This window comes from Mixophyes fleayi, chromosome 11 (assembly GCF_038048845.1).
Source record: "Mixophyes fleayi isolate aMixFle1 chromosome 11, aMixFle1.hap1, whole genome shotgun sequence".
Lineage (NCBI taxonomy): Eukaryota > Metazoa > Chordata > Amphibia > Anura > Limnodynastidae > Mixophyes > Mixophyes fleayi.
Window position 1 is genome coordinate 77,741,412 of NC_134412.1, and position 21,836 is coordinate 77,763,247.

At 42.3% G+C, this 21,836-nt stretch overlaps 1 protein-coding gene across 4 annotated transcripts in view; it reads left to right on the forward strand.

Annotated features, from left to right (window-relative positions):
- Positions 1 to 481: 481 nt before the first annotated feature.
- VWA1 (von Willebrand factor A domain containing 1) overlaps positions 482 to 21,836 on the forward strand; it is an 85,869-nt gene continuing 64,514 nt past the window's right edge. For all 4 annotated transcript variants that reach the window (XM_075189798.1, XM_075189799.1, XM_075189801.1 and 1 more), the window contains exon 1: positions 482 to 945. In XM_075189798.1, coding sequence (XP_075045899.1) covers positions 873 to 945 — 73 coding nt within the window. In that variant the 5' untranslated portion in view covers positions 482 to 872. The remainder of the gene's footprint in view (positions 946 to 21,836) is intronic.

Below are 21,836 nucleotides of genomic sequence, written 5' to 3' on the forward strand. Positions count from 1 at the left end.
ATTTGTCTGTGTCTCTATTTGTCTGTGTGTGCGTGTTTGTTAAGGAATTTAGATTGTAAATTGACTGTAAGCTCCAATGGGCCAGGAACTGATGTGAGTTCTCTGTACAGCGCTGCGGAATTAGTTGCGCTATATAAATAAATGGTGATGATGATGACGATGAAAGCTTTCCAGTTATTGAAAGGTTGGTTGATCAGTTGTCAGAACACATCCCAAAGCTCACTTGTTCTTTCTCACCCTGTTGATAAAACACAGAGCCCCTATACTACGGTGAGCATAGTTTTTTTTCTTGCAACAACCACTTGACTTTCTGTCTATAACTCGTACAAGTCTTGTTGTACATTTGCATCCAGCTGTTGCAGCGTGAAATCACAATGAAATTCTTTAAACAATGAGACTGGCAATAGGACCTCGCAGGATCCCTGCTCTCCCCAGTGTCTGAGTCCACAGAGGGTGTGTAGAGATTGAGAATTAAACTTTTTCTTTCCCTTACCCTGTATAACACGTAGGGGCAGGAGAAGCCACAGCTTGGGATGAGTACACAGCTTGTTTTTTGCAGCAAGACTCCCGTGCCATAGCTGCAGCAACCTGCCCCCCTCCCCTAAGTACATTCCTCTCCTCACATTGCTAACTCTGCAATCACTGAAGAAATCTTCTCATGACATCTAAGTATTGCAAACTTCCACTGGCAGCAGGGCAGCCTGTGCGTCTTGGGCAGGAGAGGGGGTCATTGTTGAAATAAACCTGTTCTATAAGACTCCCCAGGGATGAGAGGCTTAGAAGAAGGACCCTCTGATGTCCCCTGCTGAGGAACATGCCTGATCTGAAGAAGTTTTGGAAGCAGAGATAAGTTCACCACCCTGCACTTTGATATGTTGGTCTTCCTAGGACTGTTTCTGCAAACTCTTCTTTTGCCTGCCGCAGGACAGACCATTCCAAAAGCAGGTAAGTGACTCTATCAGCTGACAGCTTCCTGGTCCACTCACAGAACCAGGTCATGGTGCAATTTGTGTGGAGTGAAATTTGAGTTGGTCTTATCGTCCAGTGGGAGATTTAGGAGTAATGGGATACAGGTGAATTCTGTCATGACTTCATTATTAAACAAGTAATCATTCTAACTTTACAACATGTGCTCATGTTACCTGTGAGTGCATTATTTTATTTTAGATTTTATGGGGTTAGAGCAGGATTTGGCAGCATGCCCTGACAGCCTATGCCTTGGCGGACATGCTTAGACTTGTAGTTCCCCAACAGTAGGAGAGTCGAAAAGTGCTTATCTAATCTAGCAGAGCTTGCCAGGTATTTATGTGAGAAGTGGCAAAAGTGCAACACATCATTTATTACTATTAATACAACATGAAGTGAAACAATATAGAGAATATCATGCAAAGTTATGGCCACAGAAAAAGAATTGGATAGCTGCCTACTCCCCCCTAAGTAGCAAAGACCTGTTCTATAGTTAATCATATTGTGTTGTGGACAAGGAGGTGCAGAATTCAGTAGCCAACCAGCTATATTTAAGAATCATTTGAAGTGCTAAGGAGCCAGGGAAGTAGTGCAATCATTAAGACCTTGGAAAAAAAATTGACCAAAATGTTGACATCTGGGGCACATTTAGAAGGGGGCGAATTTGTGCTCCAAACGTTCTTAGAAAAAATGCACACAAAATAAAGCGTATTTGTATACAAATGTTCATTCTAAGGTATCCAGCTCAAAAATAGTAGCATTGGCGCCAGATGTATGTCAGGAGTTTCAAGTGTGTATATTTGCACCCCGGGATAACGTAGACCTGTGGCTTGAGGGTGTTAGTAGTAAATTATAACGTAGCATTGCCCTACTTGTATATAATGTGTCTTGAGCTGTTATTTGAATTGCATGTCTCGTAATTAAATACAAACATCTGTTGTTTTTTTGTTTTACTTTTAAATATCAAATGGGAAACTTCTTTTCTGCAGTAGTCCAAATAAAAAGGTCAATTGATAGACAGCTGTGAGGCTAACGATTTAAGTACTATCAGCTGGAGGGGTGACTATGCCATCAGCCAATCAATCGCGGCAAAATAGTGCTGCTGGTCGTCAGCACAGCTTGGTGTATGGTGCGCCAGCCCTCCAGAACTCGCATGAGATATGCGTATCAGCGGAAGCGACCAATTGAGCCGCCTAGAGTCTAATATATCATATAACCTTGCTTGTCATAACATCACTACACTCAGGAAGTCATTTATTACTTGCTGAATGGATGAGGTTCTTTTTCTGAAAATCAGAAAGTCAAACCATCCAACAGTCGTCTGTATATTTATAAAGGCGGATTGTTCATCCCTGGGCACCGACCGTCATAATACATAATATACCTCATATATTCTTATACGCAGGGTCCCTGGATGACAGCTGTTAAGACAGTACAGCTGTAAAGAGACTGAGTTTACCCAAACACTTTGCTGCTTAAAGTGAAACCACCTACATTTAATTATTTACCCAGGAAGTAGAGTGTTTTGCAATGAATTACATTCCTTGTAATCTTGTTTAGCCGTGTGAAACATAGTTTATGATAATAGTGATATCCCAAAGACTAATATTATAATAAAACTGTTTATAAACATAAGTGTGAAAACACAGCTGCATATATCCGACCTGAAGTCAGATTTTGTTTAGACAATTGCCATAGTCCAACTCGGGGCTAAAGTAAATACTGTACCACATCATCAGTTATTTATATAGCGCAACCAATTCCGCAGCGCTGTACAGAGAACTCACTCGCAGCAGTCCCTGCCCCCATTGGAGCTTACAGTCTATATTTTCTAACATACATTAGTTCTGCGAGTATGGCATGAGTATAGGTAGACTGCATGAATGGCTGAGTGAGTGACAGATACTTGACCAAAAAGGAAGGCATTCCATCAGAATTGGGACTTTTTTTTGTTAAATGTACATCATTCTGAAAAAATTATATTTTGATATACGGTAATGCATTTTCTTGGATGTCAGAACTGTAGTTTATCTAGAAAACCAGTTAGAAGTTACTTGCTGAGCTTTTCCATAATTCTATTAAAGTCTATTCCACATTACTGATACCAATGGCCAGTTACAGCTAGCAGCACAATTGAGAACTGCACGCCTGTGTTTGTGCAAGGGTTGGATCACTTTTTAATGAGTGTGCTCTTGGAATAGATGTCTACAGCAAGCTTGCAGATGTGAAAAGCTCTTGAATACCTCTATGGGAGCTGAACATGCTCCCAGCTGTTCTATAGTATCTTAAAGTATAGTTGCCAACTATTTCTGTCCTGTCCGGGAGATGAACTGCAGGGGTAGAGGGGGGGCTTGATGCCGTAAATCACATAATTTTGTCCCCAGTTCCCCAGAGAAATGCCATGAACGCATCATTTTGCTGCAGAGGGTGAATCCAAAATGGCCCAATTTGCAGTGAATTGCACCATTGTGGGTTGCTCTCTCGGAACTCTGAGAAACCTACACGGAATTTGGAAGTCTCCTGGACATTCCGGGAGAGTGTGTAAGCGTGTGTTAGAGCAAAGTCATGTCAAAGTAATGACTACCTGCAACACACTTTCCTGCCCCATTTAAAATCACGCCCAGTCGCCCTCCCAATGCAAAGTATTTCCATTATTATAGGATTTACTTTACTCTGAAAGTCAGCAACACCAACTGAGAGATCATTATGAACATACGCGGGGGTCAGTGCATGCGCAGTAAAGCCCAGTCCCGAAACTTATGGGGCTTCACCCGTAGCCTCTGGCTATGGCATGATCCAGCATCTGTCTTCAAGTAACGGATGGAACGGTCATTATATCGAAGCTTTATTTTATTTATTGAGCGTGTTTTTAAAGTGCATTTTCATTCAACTGACTATTCAGATGTTGTGAGCACAGGTCAAAGTCGTTTATCCAGTACTTTCCTAAGCAGATTCTACCATTCCAGATTTTCCCAGGATAGCACGATATTCAGTGGCCAAAAGGGGGTATCAAATGAGGAATACGTGCATGGTCCAGTCTGAAATTTGGGTGGTTTTGTGTATCTGGTCATGGCTTGTGTGGATATGGCTGTGGATTGTGAAATGGATCCAAATTTTTGAGCACCTTCCATACTGTATCTCATGGTATCATACCTCCCCACTTTACCTCTTCTTCAATCAGGACAGGGGGCGTGGCCATGTCACAGTGGGGGCGTGGCCATGTCACAGTGGGGGCGTGGGCACACCTCTGGCAGCGCGCATAGCACTTTTGAAGTGCTAGGCTGCCCTGTACTCTGCTTCACACAGCAGAACCCCTATGCCTACCTCCATTACCTAAAATGTCACTGTAGGCAGCTGTAATTGTCTAAGGAGTCTATTATCATGCCAAAACAATGGTAATTTAAGAAAAGCACCGCACAATGCAGCAGTCCCCATAGTGCTCAATGGGTTAAATTTAAGCTCTGTCAGAAGATGGCATTCGCCATTTAATCCTATGGAGAGAACATCGCAGGCGAGGGACCTTCGACTCCCTCTCCAGCATCCTCCAGGTTCTCTCCTGCACTGTTTAACGCAACTGGTAACTGCGCATGTGCGACCCTAGGTCACGCATGCCCAGTAAAGACTCCAGGGGGGTAAAATGTATTAAGCATCGGTTTCTGCAAGTCGCCGGATATCGGCGACTTTGCAGAGGAAATTTAAGACAGCAATCGCTTTCAAGGCAAGTTTTACCTTTGAAAGCCATTACCGCTTTAAATTTCCCCTGCAAAGTCACCGATATCTGGCGACTTGCAGAAACCGATGCTTAATACATTTACCCCCAGATTAGAACCCAGAGTGTTCACTAGAAAAGAGTCATTTCCGGGACAGCCTCCTATCAGACGCTCTGTCCTGACATGATTATTATTATAGTAAATGGCCCAGAAAAGTCATCTGTCATCGCTGCGATAACAGATGATACCTAACAGGTAAAAGTCCAAAAAATTGTTAAATGAGACCCTAAGACAGTGAATCCCAAACTTTCACAGTTTCACAGTTCGAGTTACCAAGTAGTCCCCCGCCTTGCTTTTCATCGGCCCTGGCTGCAGCACCCCTGTGAGATCATTTCGGCACCCAAGGGAGCCACGGCGCACAGTTTGGGAACCACTGCCCTAAGAACTTATTCAAGCTTACCAGCAAGTAGACTGAATTACTACATCATCATCATCATCATCATCTTACTACATCATCCCTGACAAACAGATAACTGACACTGCTGACTGAGCCATCACCTATTTCCATGTCATTCTTTTAATGCCAGGACTCAAACTGACAGCACACATAGAGATTCAATTTGATGGTTTTAGTTTACTGCCACAACCCATCAGGCAGCATTTGTATATCTTTATAGTCTAGAGGAGTGTTTTGTTTGTTTTTTTTTTTTTTAAATCCAACTTACCTCCATTCAGGTTGGACAAGTCATAGATACTCGCATACAGATGATCTGTACGGAGAGATGGAAGTTTAGTGCATACTGTGGCTTTACAGAAGTGAACGATGGATGGGGGACATACACCTACTGCAGCCAGTCTCCCTCTCTCCGTAGGGATCAGTAATCTCTATTGTAGTATCTGTCTCTAAACTGTTCACTGTATGAACAACCCAACTGGAGCCAAAACAAGCAGGGGTGCACACATGGCCTTAGACAACCAGTAACAGGTTATAGGGTATTCAGACAAAACTCAGCTGATCAGTTGGCGTAACTTATTCTGCTTTAAGGAAACAAGTTTCAAGAGATGTATGTGCACGGAGAGACCGTTTGTGTAACAGTGACAGCCTGATCTCTAGGAATGTTACTATTTACTTACATACATTAAGAGCCTGCAGCAGATATATATAATTGGACATCAAAGTCACATTTGATAAAGTAGCTTAAAGTATTTGTCACCAGGAACCAGTAAGTCATGAGACACTTCACAATGTAGATGAAAAGTGATATACTATATATATATATATATATATATATATATATTATATATATGAATCAGCAGAATTAAGTGCATGGGGATAAATTTATCAAGCTATGGGTTTGAAAAAGAGTAGATGTTGCCTATAGTAACCAGTCAGATTCTAGCTGTCATTTATTTATTACATTCTACAAAATGACAGCTAGAATTTTATTGGTCGCTATAGGCAACATCTCCACTTTTTCAAACCCGCAGCTTGATGAGAGTACCCCATGATCTTTTATCATGGAGATAAAGTGAAGATTTTATGAACCTGAACATCACTGTTTCAGCGTCTCTCCTTTTGGTAAATATGGGGGACGTGTGTGTAAGGTGCACCATATACTTCCTGTAGTGTGTGTACATAACGGAAGGAAGGAACTTACATAAAACATTCTAATTCAGATTGAAAGCAGCAATTCCTCTTAGGCTTTTTTCTGTTAAATAGCAAGTTTAGTAACTTTTAAACATACATCTCATAGTCATTTTTCTTTCTTAGCTGTCTTTCTGCAGATTATTATGTCCTTTTCAAAAAATCTCTCTGGAGTCTGCAAAAAATTTGTCTGACAGTCACACAAACACAGGCTCACAGCTCTCAGCATGTTATGTGAAGGCAGAGGAGGGAGGGGAAAAAGAAAAGATTTTATAATTCACAGAGTTCAGAGTGGCGTTCCAAAGCCTCTCTGCACATTACATCATGTGTCATGTGACTGTGGTCGTCCAGACAAGGCTGGGAGATATTCCAACCAGCCCCGGCATTAAATCAATTGGTACCACATGTCCATGGGCCTTGGTGAGAAGCGGATGTTATTAGCAACCATGGAGGTAGCAGGAGGTGCTCGGTGTGTGAAACGGCATGGTCTGCCGTAATGCTGCTGGTGCTGCTTTTAACATGGCAGGTGAACACTGTACGGTAGAATACAAAGTGGTTAAGCACATATTTATGTTAGTCAGGTGTTTGGAACCCGTACCCTTCGAATAATCGGCTTAGGTTCGGTGCAAGTACAGCTTGTCTGGGCTGACCTGCAGTGCAAGTTAGCCCAGACGAGCTGACTTGCGATTAGCCCAGAGGGGGGCGGGTTCTGGATAGCCTGGGATTAGCCCAGAGGGGTGCGGGTTCTGGATAGCCTGGGATTAGCCCAGAGGGGTGCGGGTTCTGGATAGCCTGGGATTAGCCAAGAGGGGTGCAGGTTCCGGATAGCCTGGGATTAGCCAAGAGGGGTGCAGGTTCCGGATAGCCTGGGATTAGCCCAGAGGGGTGCGGGTTCCGGATAGCCTGGGATTAGCCCAGAAGGGTGCGGATTCTGGATAGCCTGGGGACGGTTGTCCCATTAAGGGTAACAAACAGTGTGCGTTTTTGAGAATGGACGAGGTCGAATACAGTGTTCTCCCGCCACCATCGCAGCTTCAGTTTATTTAAATAAATGAGAGTTAATTTGCCAACAAGTCTGTGTTGCGTCTTTTATTATATTACTTAAGATTTAAGGTTAAGACTAAGGTCTTTTGGTTATGTTATCAACTATAAGCATTTTATTAAACTCGTGACCCCAGTGCTGTGAGCTAACCACTAAGCCATCCACATCTTCGGATCCGTCCCAGTCAGGCTTCGTGCTCCTCTCCTCCGTTCTTAGAATCCGGAGTTGTAACTGAGTCATCGCTGGGACAGCCTCTTATATGGTGCGCTGTCCCGGCGTGGCTTTTTGATAAATGGCCCAGAAACTTCATCCTGTATTGCTGTGAAAAGCATTGATAAGGATGATAATTTTCGTGGCAATTTTGCGGTCAGTAGGTAATAAATAGACATGGTTTCCCTACTAAATCAATGACCGAGAGTCAGAACAGTGTATTTACCGTTGCTTGCCCCATGTACCCACTCAAAGTTCCTCTCATTCAAACCCCCCACAGTACATTTTCTAAGCAGGTAAAATAAGTAACACAGAGATCCTGCTCTGCATTAAAACTAGAGATGCTCACTGACCCCCGTGAAGTGGTAGGATTTGGTTTTGGATCTGGATTAGCTTTGTGTTTTGGTTTTGGCCTTCACCAGCAGGAACAGCAGCAGCATGTACCCAAGTACGTCACATTTTTCAGAAGTAGGCTTCACTAGGAGGCATACAGCTGACAAAAGCCAAGGGATGTCATTGCAACATGGCTAATCCTGCTTAGCCCTCCTGACGATATGTGATTTCTGATAACGCCACCAATATTGTTAGAGCATTACACACTTTTTAAAAAATGACATTGACATGCAGGATATGCTGTCTGTGTCCCGAAAAATTTAGGGTTATGATTCTGCAACAGCATGTAGGAGAATGCAGTAGCTGCAAGAAGACTAGAATTTGAGGGGGAATGTACTTTAGTCCAGCGAAGTAGTCACCTGTGAAGAGAGTGCACACACAGTTAGCTTGAGTCAAGGGATTGCCTTAATTATACTTTTTGAGAAGCAGCTAGAGAAATTGAAGGAGCAAATTAAACGAAACAAATCTGCTAACCATATTGTAATTGTAGATCTAGGACTTGATTAGCTTCGCCAGGATCCAAGAGCTATCAACATCTTGTAATGACGTCTCCTGACAGAGTCAGCACATCATTTTGACATTTGCTCTGCTGTAAAAGTATTGCCCAAAAATCGTGACAGCTCTGCCATAAAATGAACTACAAATTCCATGAGGAAGGCCATTATCTGCAATTACATCAAAGTACACATACTTCTGTGATGGTGGATTCCAGCTGGGATGAATTAGTATTGTTTGAGGAAGATGTACACAATGATGAGGGTGAATATGATGACAGTGTAGATTGCAGGTGCTGAAATCTAGCTAAGAGAAGGGAGCTACCTTATGCTGCTATGCCTGGTAATATTTTGGGTAGAATGGTATCTTGGCAATTTTATGTTTTTCTACAGCAAACTTTCACTTTTTTTAGAGAGGTTTTTTGTCTTTAAAAATGTACAAGCTTTTTATTTACATTTTTGTTTACCTGACTTACAGTAGGGAAAACAGGACATACATAAAACAGGGACATACAAGGTAGACAGAATAAATGCAGACATGAAAACAAAGGGTATGAAGGACCCTGCTCATTAGAGAGCTTACATTCTGAGTGGAAGAGGGCACAGCTGAAACAAGAGAAGCAAATTCTATTTATAAGATAATTGTTATCATTACAGAATTGCAGGACCTCCACGTACATGATGCTCCAGGGCCGTATAGATGTGAACAACACTACTTCTGGCAGTGCTATCATTGTATCACATTACCTTGAAATACAATTTAATTCTAGACTAAAACTGAGTTTTCCCCTCTCTGATAGCACAGAACATAACATAATTATTATCACCAACAGTTGAAGCTTTGTCTATCTGGAAGCTTGGTTATTATAACATAAAACCGCATTTTCCAGGAGCTTAATAAAATCAAGACACAACACGGAATCTTTGAATCTGGTTTAGAATAATAAAACTCTTAAACTAATTTTTGCACATTGTTTCCCCCCCTGCCCCGCAGTTATTAATTAATTTAATTTTGGGGTTTCTGTTCACCCACAAGATGCAATTAGCCATCACAAATAAAGTACATGCCATTCCTTGTTTGGATGCGGGTCGGCTGTACAGTTCTCGCTGATCCATACAAAGCAGAATGCAGATAAGGGAGCATGCACAGCCTTGGATAATGTTTCCCCTTGTTCCTGATTGGCTGAACCACAAGAAGACGATTAGCTAATCTCTATTTTTTGTTTGCAAGTTCATTATGGTCTTATCACACAAGAATATATTTAATAGATATGTTTGAATCCTGGCAATAGATATCAGCTATAAAGTAACTAAAACATGATGGGAATAATTTAGTACCTTAGATACTATAAAAAAAAATACCAATATACTGTATATTAAAGAAATTCTGAAAATAGCTGCTAATACTTGTATGGAAGTTATACAAAACACAACAGATTATATTTTCTCCAGTCCCTGTACCTCATGTCTCTAAATTTTACATTACTGTTACCAATCATCACATCAACTTCACATGTTTGGGCTCTGAGAGTCAACTTTGCTAAACTGCGGGTTTGAAAAAGTGGAGATGTTGCCTATAGCAACCAATCAGATTCTAGGTATCATTTATCTAGTACATTCTGCAAAATGACAGCTAGAATCTGATTGGTTGCTATAGGCAACATCTCCACCTTTTTCAAACCCGCAGTTTGGTAAATCTAACCCTGAGTCTGATGTCTCGTTCCAACCTCACATCCAATCATTGACCAAATCCTGCCAAATTTCATTACTCTCCATAACCTGGGGCGGATTGAGAATTCAAAGTGGCCTTGGAAAATATTCTTAAAGTGGCCTTGTTTTGTAGACAGGGCCAAAATGTCAGTGCGAAGGATCAAATCAACAGTTTGCAGGTTAATGCATGTGCCACAGATGTGGGTGCCACCATGCCACTGGTTTGGGCATGATCAGCATGCAGAGGGGGTGGCTCTCAATTTAGACAGAGATAGGCCAACCTCCAACCCCTTCAAATAGAACAACATGGTGCATGCTCCACAATATGAAGCAGGATATACCTCCTGACTGTCGCTGCAGTTAGTCCTGACTGCCATGGACCATCCACTAAAATATAGACTGTCCTATCAGGATCGAAACAGCAGACAGTCTCTCTCCTACCTGCACTTACAGCTTTCATTACCTGCTACAGCTGATGTCTTAAGCTCAGTTGCTGTTTATCTGAATCCTGGAATGTTTGGGCCCTGATTGGACAAGGTATAGTTACAATTCACCTGCTGAAAAGATGAGCAATGAGTAAATACTATAGGCCTCCCTCTCCCCAAGTAGCTTCAGCATTAATTTAATAGCAACACAACTAATAATTGGGCAGTCACATTTAATAAATAGGCCATATCCCCCTCTAACCAGCCCCTAAATTAAATGAATAGCTTTCATAACAAACAAATAAACATACATAATAATAAACCATATTAAAATTAGCCCCCATATTTAATTTAAAGACCCACATTCCATTAATAGCTCCTATAATAAATGAATAGTCCTCCCCAACCCCAACTTACATTAATAGCCTCACATTACATCAATGCCGTCCTATATATCTAAACATTACATTGCTAGCCCTGCCCCCAAACACTGCAGAAGCTCATTCAAAGTCATTCACTTAGGAGTATATTTACTACACTGGGAGTTTGAAAAAGTGTAGATGCTGCCTATAGCAACCAATCAGATTCTAGCTGTCATTTTGTAGAATGTACTAAACAAATGACAGCTAGAATCTGATTGGTTGCTATAGGCAACATCTCTACTTTTTCAAACTCGCATTTTAGGAAATATACCCCTATGTGTTTTGTGTTGTTTCACACTCACGTGACATGTGTGACCAGGTGGGTCTTATTGTGACACCATTAAACATACTTTTAAATGAGAACTTCTTTCAAACACACATATACCCGCAAACCGGCACAGAAACTTTGGGCTCATATATTGCCTCTGTCACTGTGTAAGAGGGTTTTTATGTTGTACTTTTGTACTTCATATGGTACATTGTCTCTTAGCAGCACCTGCTTCAGTTTATATACATTGAATAGTGTAATGTCTGAGCTGGATTTGGCAGAGAGCAAGTTCCATATGGTAAATAAGTGCAAAATGTGATGTAAGTGAGAGGTCTAGATTGCCAATACCTATGTGATCAGCCCGGCTAATACCACAGCACGTTAAATCTTTACATGTCAGATGAGGTTATGAATGAAAAATGCTGCCCTGTTTGCCTTCTATTTATTGAGGTTTCCATTGCTTTTTGCATTAGCAGTTTTTTGGGGGTTTTTTTGCATTAGCAATTGCCAGTTGTTTTGTAAAGTCCCAAAATGCATATTACTGATACTCACTACAAATGAAAGTGCAGTTAATAACAGTAATACTAGCATAAATACAGTACAGTATATGGAATAGATCTATATGAGGGGGGTGTCAAATTCTTCCCCTCCGCACTTATAGCTTCTCTGAGCGGAATGTGGCTGCAAAGGTTTCCAGGAAATTGTTGGGTCAAAGGATGTGATTGGCAGGGATGACTTGCTCATCAGCAATTGCACTCTGCTCCTTGAATTAGTTGCAATTGCTTCTTACAACCATGGCCGAAAACAGTGGTGATGGGCGGGGAGTGGGAGGACCAATCACAAGCTAAAATCAAGAGATTGCAGCTTGTGATTGGTGCTCCCACTCACACCAAGCCTCTGCCACCTTTTTAAGTTGACAAACTAAATTGATTTGTTGGTTCTATACCTACAGAAACATTGGATATTTGATTGCATGACCCTGGGGCTCCGGCTGGGGGGAAGTGGTGGTCCGTCACTACTAAGTGGTAGTGCAGCTTTAGATTAAGTTGTTTTGCATGCAATCAAGTACAGGTATGGTCCTTGAGACCTGGACACACTTTCATTGGGGAAAAAAAAAGAGTTTACTAGCCGCTTTAATTATTACATATCCATGTAATAAGAGTTGCCACACACTCCTCCTGGTTTGCTTATTTCAATAAAAAGTCATGCCCTGGCTGTAGCACTGCAGAAAATGATTATTAATTTCAGGAGATCTCAGTCTTCTTATTGTTCAATTGTATTTTTCAGAAAAATAATAGTAAAAGTAAAAGGTTAAAAGTGGAAGCAATTCATTGTTAGTCACACAAAAGCTGGTTTTGTGCTGCTCAGAACAATTTGGTTGTTCTCATTTAAACCTTTGACTTTAGAAGGAAATCTGATTCTTTTGCAGTGTGTTTTGCTAATTGGTATTCTCTCAAGGGTCTGTTCATCAAAGGCTAATTCTACTTATACAGTAGCTAGCATCCATCAAACTAGCAGAACGTTGGTAGTTTGTCAAAACAGTTTGTTTTAAACCAGTCTGGTCATCTGATAAACTGATACGGCATACACTCATTGACTGCCATACTTCAATCTCTCATGATAGGGTAGTTTGACACCGTCGCCAAACAACCAAATCTGTTCAATTTGGTTCTCCACAGGCATGGTGTAATTAGGTACAGTTCCAGTTGTTCGTAGATCAGACCAGACAACCAGATCTTACAATATGTGGAATATGTACAAGACTTTTGCGCCAAAATGGACATTTTGCATTGACAATAGTTCTCTTTCTCCGGACAGCAAGTTGGAAGTTCAGACCCCAATTTTCTTTGTTCCTGGTACTCATCACCTGAAAAGGGTGTAGTTTTGTCCAAAATGGATGCAGACTTGTGGTTTGGCTGGATGTGGGTGTGGCATTCTTTGCCTCAAATTTCCAATCAGAAATCTTGATAAATAAAAGCCCAGAAGATGAAGATTCAGAAAATGACTATTCCTCCATTGCATGTGTAAACAAAACTTGAAAACTTGTCCTCACTCTTCCAAATATCAGGACTAATTAGACCTAATCAATGCCCTGATTGCCCACACCCATTTCAGGCAAGACCACGCCCCTTTCCATGACAGGCCAAGGCTAAACGCAGGATTTGTAGAGGGGGGTTTCCACACCACGCCGCCAGTGGGCGTGACCAGCATGCATGGGGGCGTGGCTATAATTTTAGACAGTGCTTGGCTGCTCTCCAACTCTTCCTATCCCCATAATATACATGGGCAATGCTGCGTGCAGGGCCGCCGAGAGCGCGGGGGGGGGAGCGGGTACATTTTACCCGGGCTTGCCAGGGGGCCCAGGCTGGGCCCTCGGTTCTAATTTTATTTTTTTCCTTTTTTTTTTATTTTTTTTCTATCTTGCGTTTTTTTATGTATTTTTTTTTTTTTCGCGGCGGGGGGGGGTCGGATCGTTGGTGGGGGGAGCTGGACCAATAAAAAAGAAAAAAAAAAAAATACTCACGTGACCACGGCGCCGCGTCCCTCCTCTCCTCTTCTCTATTCACACTGACTGCCGGGCGTGACGTCATCAAGTCACACCTGTCAGTCAGTGAGGAGCGCCAGACAAGACAAAGCTAGAAGAAAGAAGAGAAGGAAGAAGAGAAAAAGAAAGAAGCTGACAGGAGGTAAGTAAAGGAACAGAGAGGCAAGGGGAGGAAAGGGACAGTGCTATTAAGAAGGGGGAGTAAAACAACGGGGGAGAGAGGCTGAGAATAAATAAAAAAGGGGAGAGAAACAATAAATAAAAAAGGGGAGAGAAGCACAGAATAAATAAAAAAAAGGGAGAGACACAGTATAAATAAAAAAGGGGAGAGAAACATAGAATAAATAAAAAAAGTGGAGAGAAGCACAGAATAAATAAAAAAGGGGAGAGAAACAGTATAAATAAAAAAGGGGAGAGAAACAGTATAAATAAAAAAGGGGAGAGAAGCACAGAGTTTAAAAAAAAAAAAGGGGAGAGGCAGATTTAATAGTGGGGACTATTAATTTAAGATGGGGTGGTTTGGGGGCTATTGAATATGGGGGTGAGTTTAGGGAGAATGAGGTCTATTTATTAGATGTGACTATGAATTTATTAATGGCAGTGATGGTTGCGGGAAATAGGTATTGCTGGGGCTGTTTGCAGGAAGGGAAATACATTTATTTATTAAATGTGAATACTATTATTTTAATGTTGGGGCTGGAGGAAGGCCTAATTATTAATCGTGGGTGCTATTGATTTAACGCCGGGGCTGGCTGTAATTTTCTAAATGTAGCCATTTTTTTCCCCAAATAGGTCCTCCAACATTTCAGGATCCGGACAAGCTGCAACTAAAGAAAGCAGCAGTCACAGGTGGTGAAAGTGAGAAGAACAGGTAGGAGAGAGCAGCACAGTGTGTGAAATGTTGCGATTCTAGTAGGGACAATGGGAATTTTTGGTGAGTGTCGTGCCCAATGTAAGGTGCAGGCCAAGACTGAACTCTTTGTGTACACACTGCATTCTTTATATACTACACTGTGGTGCTAGATGTCTTAAAAGTCAGGAGTGCTGGGACATATGTGACGCTCTGGTGAATTCAGGATCTAGTGCTAGCCACGCCCCAATGGCGCATTGCCACGCCCCAAATGTATGACCACACACCCCCAAAAAATTTGCACCGGTGTTAGGCTAGCCACACCCCCAACGGTGCATTGCCACGCCCCTGAATGTAATGCACCGGCGTTAGGCGGCGCAAAAAAATTTGAGGGCTTACTCGACTATGAGGGGGGCCCCATGAATTTGTTGTACCCGGGCCCTGAATTCCTCTTGGCAGCCCTGGCTGCGTGCACTACTGTTAGGTGCACGCAGCTCTCCCTTTTCAAGCAGCGCTGTGTGAAGCGGGAGCAGGGTCCAGCCACCTCAATTATACGGTGCCCCAGGCTTGGAGGGGGGTTTCCAGGCATTAGGAACCCCCCCCCCCCTCGGTTTGCCTATGCAGGCCACTCATCAAGACTTTTATCAGGTATGAGTTTTGTTGTAGCTATAATTTTTAATTAATCAATGTTTCATTCCCATATCCAAGTTCAGATGAGAGGCAACTATTGCAGACTATATTCAATTATCCCTGAAATACTAGTAATATACAAGGGATATTAAAACACAAGACAACTATTTTCCTCCTTATGTTGTATTATCCTGTGGTAATAGCACACCAGCAAGGTAAGAATAGTAGTCCAATAACTTGCGATTACACTACTTCTAAAATTAAACACTGGGTACTGGAACCCATCCCTAAAGCTTGTGCTGTGAACACACCATCAACACCTATTGTAATCTGTATGGTGAATGACCTTGATGAGGAAAACAACTTGTATTATATATTATAATAGTCCCTGTGCAAACTGGAAGAATATTAGAAGTTACTCAAGAAGCTAAATGTTAACAAAGACCTGTCCAGTTTCATCATTGCATTAATAAAATTCTGAGGGAAAAGAATATTTTTTTAGTGCTTTAATTAGATTGAAAGCATGGTTAAGCCATCACCGGTGACAGTGATAGCACTTATTGCCCGCAGAAACTCTTTGGGCGAAAAAAAATGCCTTTTTACCCCTTAAATAAATCAGCCACTCATATTCCCTGTTTTTAACACAGAGTGCATTTTCAAATAACTATATAGCACTAAAAAGGTCCTAGTGATATTTAATGTATTGCTAAAAGTGACTCCAGAGGATTAATTTTTCCTTATTCCTAATATGTGCTCAAACCCTGATTGCACCCCGATATAGTAATAATGGTTCTGGTGAGCACAATATATCATACTTGCCAACTCTCCCTGACATTCAGGGAGACTCCCTGAAATAGGGGTGATCTCCCTCACTCCCTGAGGAGTCTGGCATTCTCCCTGATGCTGAGCCAGTACAAGACATGGTTGACTTCGCCATCTGTGACATGATGACACAGTTCAGAAATTGTGTCCTATGTCCATGTATTGATGCCTATGGAGGTGGCCATTTTCATGGAGACCAAGATTTAATCAAAGACTGACAGGTAAGACAACATGACTTCAGTAATGGAGACAGAAATGTAAAAGACACTTCAGTCTCTAGAGATTCATTAGCTGCTTTTCTTTAATGCATAGTTGCCTACTCTCCCGGAATGTCCTCCCGCATTGCTGGGAGACCTCCTGGCTCGCGCCCCCGCAATAGATAAGTGGCAGGGAGGGGGGGGGGCTTAATGATGCAAATATCGCGTCATCATAGCCCTGCCCCCTGCTGTAATTGGCCAAAATTGTGACAACCGTTTAGGGGTCGGGACCAAAATGATGCGATTCATCAAGCCCCTGCACGCCCACCTCCCCCGGGATCTCCCTGAAGCCAACGAGGAAAAGTTGGCAAGTATGCAATATATCCCTAATCTTTATTCTTGTGATGGCATTCCCAAAATGGCTGCCTCCACTGAGTGTGCGTGTTGTGCGCAAAACTGCTGCCGATAAAAGTCCTGAAAACGATGCAAGTTTGTATAGATTTTCGTTTGTATAAAGAGAGTAGTGCTGTGATAGAAAGCTATAGCTTGGTAGTGGAAGCATTCTGTCATTTTGTGAAGTAATGTGACCTTTTATGAGGTAATGTGACCATTAATTCTATATAAAGGCATTTTGAATTGATAGGACAAGCATCCCTATATGCCTATATTTGGAAAAGTCACATTTTCCATACAGAAAAGTCAAGTTTTCCACGGAGAATAATGCACACCCATAATTTTCCCAAAAATATTTTTCGAGTTTACAAGTTGAAAATGAACCTTGTTGATTAGTAGAACGTACTCATGCTGGCTGCTCGTGAATGTCAGAGGTCCTGGCAGTGTTGTCTGCCAGTTATTGTGCCACTGAAGTGACAACAGTGCTTTGTATTCTGGGCCTGCCAGCACAAGCAATGACAGTAGGGTACTTTTCACTTGAAACGGAAAAAATGTTGCTGGCATTTGCCAGTATCCAGCGAGGTCCATATGATTTCAGAGAGAGAGCCTTTAGAATCCCAGATTAGGGCTTTCCACTTTTTTTCTTTTTTTTTTTTCAGCAAGCTTCAGCTGAACGCTCCCCTGACAGACTGACTGTGCCATAGTTTCCTCGCTCCTCATAGAGTGGAACAGAGACTTTTTTCCACCAAAGGTTCCATTGCTCTTTAGTCATCTCCATATTTTACTGTAATTATCACAGAGCCGTGATCCAGAAGCTGTGACTCTCGTGCAGTGTCAGCGGGCAGTTGCTTTTTAACCCTTTATTGTTTGAAAAGCGACAACTCGACTTGTACTGTCCAGAAAGAGAGAACGTGCTGGGCGATATGATCAGGTGGAGCTAAAGTTAAAAAAAAAAAGTTCTCTTTTTAAAAGTCCAGTGAAAAGGCATTTATTCATTTGAAAATGGAAAAAAAAGGTTTTAGTCAGGTTTCCATCACTTCTGTAATTTCAGCCTTTGGTCAGTGGTGGCTTCCATATTGTCCTTCAGTAAAATGGTTAGTATACAGCAATCCGGTTATTTAACTTGGTTGTGAAATGACCAAGTTTGGCCAAGCGTTAGAGAGATAGATTTTACAATCCAGTAGTTTGTTGATCAGATAGAGAACCTTAAAGATACACCGAGTGATATTGCAGTTTGGTCTAAACCATAGTTGCCTTCTCTTCCAGAATGTCCGGGAGACTCCCGAATTTCTGGGAGTCCTCCCGCACTCCCGGGAGAGCAGGTAATCCTCCTGGTTGCTGGCCCTTCATCAAGCTGAGCGTTGGGGGGGGCTGGGTTATGACGCGATTCGCGTGTAATTGTGGCCCCGCCCCTTGCTGTAATAGGCTATACAGTGTGATGTCAGTGTGGGGAGCGAGACCATTGACGCAAATCAATGAGCCCTGTCATTAAGGAACGTAAGGCAAAAAATGTTCTCCGGGACAAACCATGTTACAATGCAAGGGGTGAAAATTAGTTTATTATTTTACACATAAGTTAAATACTGGCTGTTTTTTCATATACCACATAAATATTTGATAGCTTTCTTTTTACACTGAAATTTAAAGCTGAGCTAGGACATGTCCTACCCCAACTATAAATCTGTCCCCACATTTTAAATTTACCCCCCCCTCCAATGCAACATGGTTTTGCCCAAGTTCAAAATTACTTATTTTTTATGCTTTGTTCTCTATAATGACTCAGGCCCAGAGTGACTGGATCTCATTTGGTTACCTCAGCATTCAGCACTTGGCCAGATACGACCAGGCACCATTACTGCATTTAGATAATAACCACAAGAACTGACAGCTGCAGCTATTGTCCGTCGGGAATTGCCATCCATTTCTGACCGACACCTGATCTGAATCACAGTCCAATCAGATGGCCTAATTGTCTATCAAAATTACAGCTGTAATGGGCATCACAGAATGATTATTGAGCGGCTGGTTTCTCTAGTCAGCTGTGTTTTACCTCCATGGATCATATCTGAAAAATAAAATGTTCATGTTTAGTGGTCATTTAATTGCAGTCTATACAACATGTTAATAGAGAACTTGACATTCACCATGATTCCTTGAAAGATGTCTGGTGTTTGATATGTACTAGAAATATTACTACACACTATGTTGCTGTAAAATTAAGCTATATCTCGTCCAAATTGTCATCTTTATATGGTGATGAATGCAGTAGGGTTTGCAATACACCCGCTTGGTCACTGAGAGATTGCATACATTGAATGTGTTAATGAAAAGTAGTCTGAGGAAGCCCTCTGCAGCCGTGAGATAAGGAGAACCCACTGGATTTATCCAGGAGCCTGTCTGGTAAGACAGATATTGTGCTGAATTATAAGAGATCATCTCAGAGGAATACAGTAATTTATCCGCCGCGGAGGAGCTGAATCATTTATACCAGGCCTATCCAACCTGCGATCCTCCAGGTGTTGTGAAACTACAAGCCCCAGCATGCTTTGCCAGTAGACAACCAGTTGATAGCTGGAAGGGTATGCTGGGACTTGTAGTTTCACAACACCTGGAGGGCTGCAGGTTGGACAGGCCTGATTTATACCATCAAAGGGGTTTCCCACTTTAAATATATACGTTTTACTTTATCTCCAGCCTTCCTAATAATAACACTGTGGTGGTCGCCACAACCGTAACTTAAAATTTTAACGCCTAGGGGTAGAAGGAAAACCGCCACCCCTCTGGCTCTCAATTTTAACCAAATCAACCTAAAATATTCATAAACTGCGCCCCTCTTCCTCTTTGTGCCCTGGGCGGTCACCCCTCTACGCACAGACCTAGTTACGGCCCTGGTGGTCGCGCTGTGACTTTATTGCGTCATTGTGCAGAGTGCACGCGGACGCGTTGACCCGAATCACCATTTATCATCATCATCACCATTTATTTATATAGTCAGGGGCAAACGCAGAGTTTGTAGAGGGGGATTTCCACACCAGGCCGCCAGTGGGTGTGACTAGCATGCATGCGGGCGTGGCTATAATTTTAGACAGTGCTTGGCTGCTCTCCAACTCTTCCTATCCCCATAATATACATGGGCAATGCTGTGTGCACTACTGTTGGGTGCACACAGCTCTCCCTTTTCAAGCAGAGCCGTGTGAAGCGGGGGCAGGGTCCAGCCACCTCAATTATACAGTGCCCCAGGCTTGGAGGGGGTTTCCAGGCACTAGGAACCCCCCCTTCCCCCTCGGTTTGCCTATGATAGCACCACTGATTCCGCAGCGCTGCACAGAGAACTCGCTCACATCAGTCCCTGCCCCATTGGAGCTTACAGTCTAAATTCCCTAACACACACACACACACACACACACAGACAGAGAGGGAGAGAGACTAGGGTCAATTAACCTACCAGTATGTTTTTGGAATGTGGGAGGAAACCGGAGCACCCGGAGGAAACCCACGCAAACACGGGGAGAACATACAAACTCCACACAGATAAGGTCATGGTCGGGAATTGAACTCCTGACCCCAGTGCAGTAAGGCAGAAGTGCTAACCACTGAGCCACCGTGCTGAATCAAATCGCAAGCATGAACACCTTTTTGTGCAGTAAACTTTATTATCCCCCATGAGTAGAGAATGGTTTCTGTGATAAGGAGAGTGTATACTGAATATCTGTCATACTTCTGGGCAGACATATTGAAGTACTGGGAAAAATAACCCATCAGTATTTTCTTTTCTTGTGCACTAACGTACTTTTTTCTAAAGCTCATGGAGGCCAGTCTAAAATAACATCAATAAAACATGATCTATCACATTTATTGAACTTTTACTTGACAACATTTCCAAGTTGCTCTAACCGCATTATTTCTGAAGCGGCAGCGATGCTCTGCTGATTTATGAGCCCGGGTGTGATAAAAGCAATACGTTCAATAATTTGTACTCTGTTCCCCTCCCGCTTTTGTCTGCGGCACCCAGCCTAGTCATTAGTCTAATCTATTGACTCCAACAGCTCTTGAGTAGGGGATACAGATTGGAATTGGATATGTAACAGAATCTGCCATTGACTTCAGAAAGAGCACAATGAACGATGTTCCAATATTTTACAATCAGAGAGTAGCAGAAGGACTAATGTTCCTGTCTCACATACTGCTGGGTGACTAGAATGAGAAGCGGTTATATATTTCTAGAGACAGAAGAGTGTGCTGATAAAAGAATTAATCTTTTGTGATGTGGCCGGAGCTGTTTTATAGATGACTTTTTTTGTATTCTGAAAAACAGAAAAATGATCTCAAATTGGCAAACAGTTCTAGAAAGCGGTCATGCATGGAAAGATAGATCCTATTTACAGGTGGAGTCTGGTGCAGCGAATGGTGCATCATGGGTAAGCATTACGTTCAGAGTCTGCACTACCTTATAAAAGGTATTAGTTTAGCTGTTAATAGCTTGGGATATATGAGATATGAATGCAAAAAAGAAACAAAAAAAACATTCTGAGTCGTGGATTATCATTGACCACAATAAACTGTTCTCCATCTTTTATAAGCAGTGTTTATTTAATATTTATTTTTCTAGAAATACTCGGTATAAACATTGGTGGAAGTGGGGGTGTATACGGGGGTGTGCCACACCGCCATTCCTTCTGCTTTGATTGTAGAACCATTAGACTCCATTCACTTACATTCCCGTTACATTTTTAATACCGCCACTGCTAAATTTCTACTTCATACTTGCCAACTTTTCAGGGAGATCCCGGGGGAGGTGGGCGTGCTGGGGCGGGGCTTGATGAATCGTATCATTTTGGCCCCACCCCCTAAATGATTGTCACAATTTTGGACAATTACAGCAGGGGGCAGGGCTAAGATGATACGATATTTGCTTCATTAAGCACACCCCCAACTTATCTATTGCAGGGGCGAGAACCGGGAGGTTGCTCTGCTCTCCCAGGAGCCCGGGAGGTCTCCCAGAAATGCGGGAGTCTCCCGAACATTCCGGGAGAGTAGGCAACTATGCGTTAAAGAAAAGCAGCTAATGAATCTCTACAAACTGAAGTGTCTTTTACATTTCTGACTCCATTACT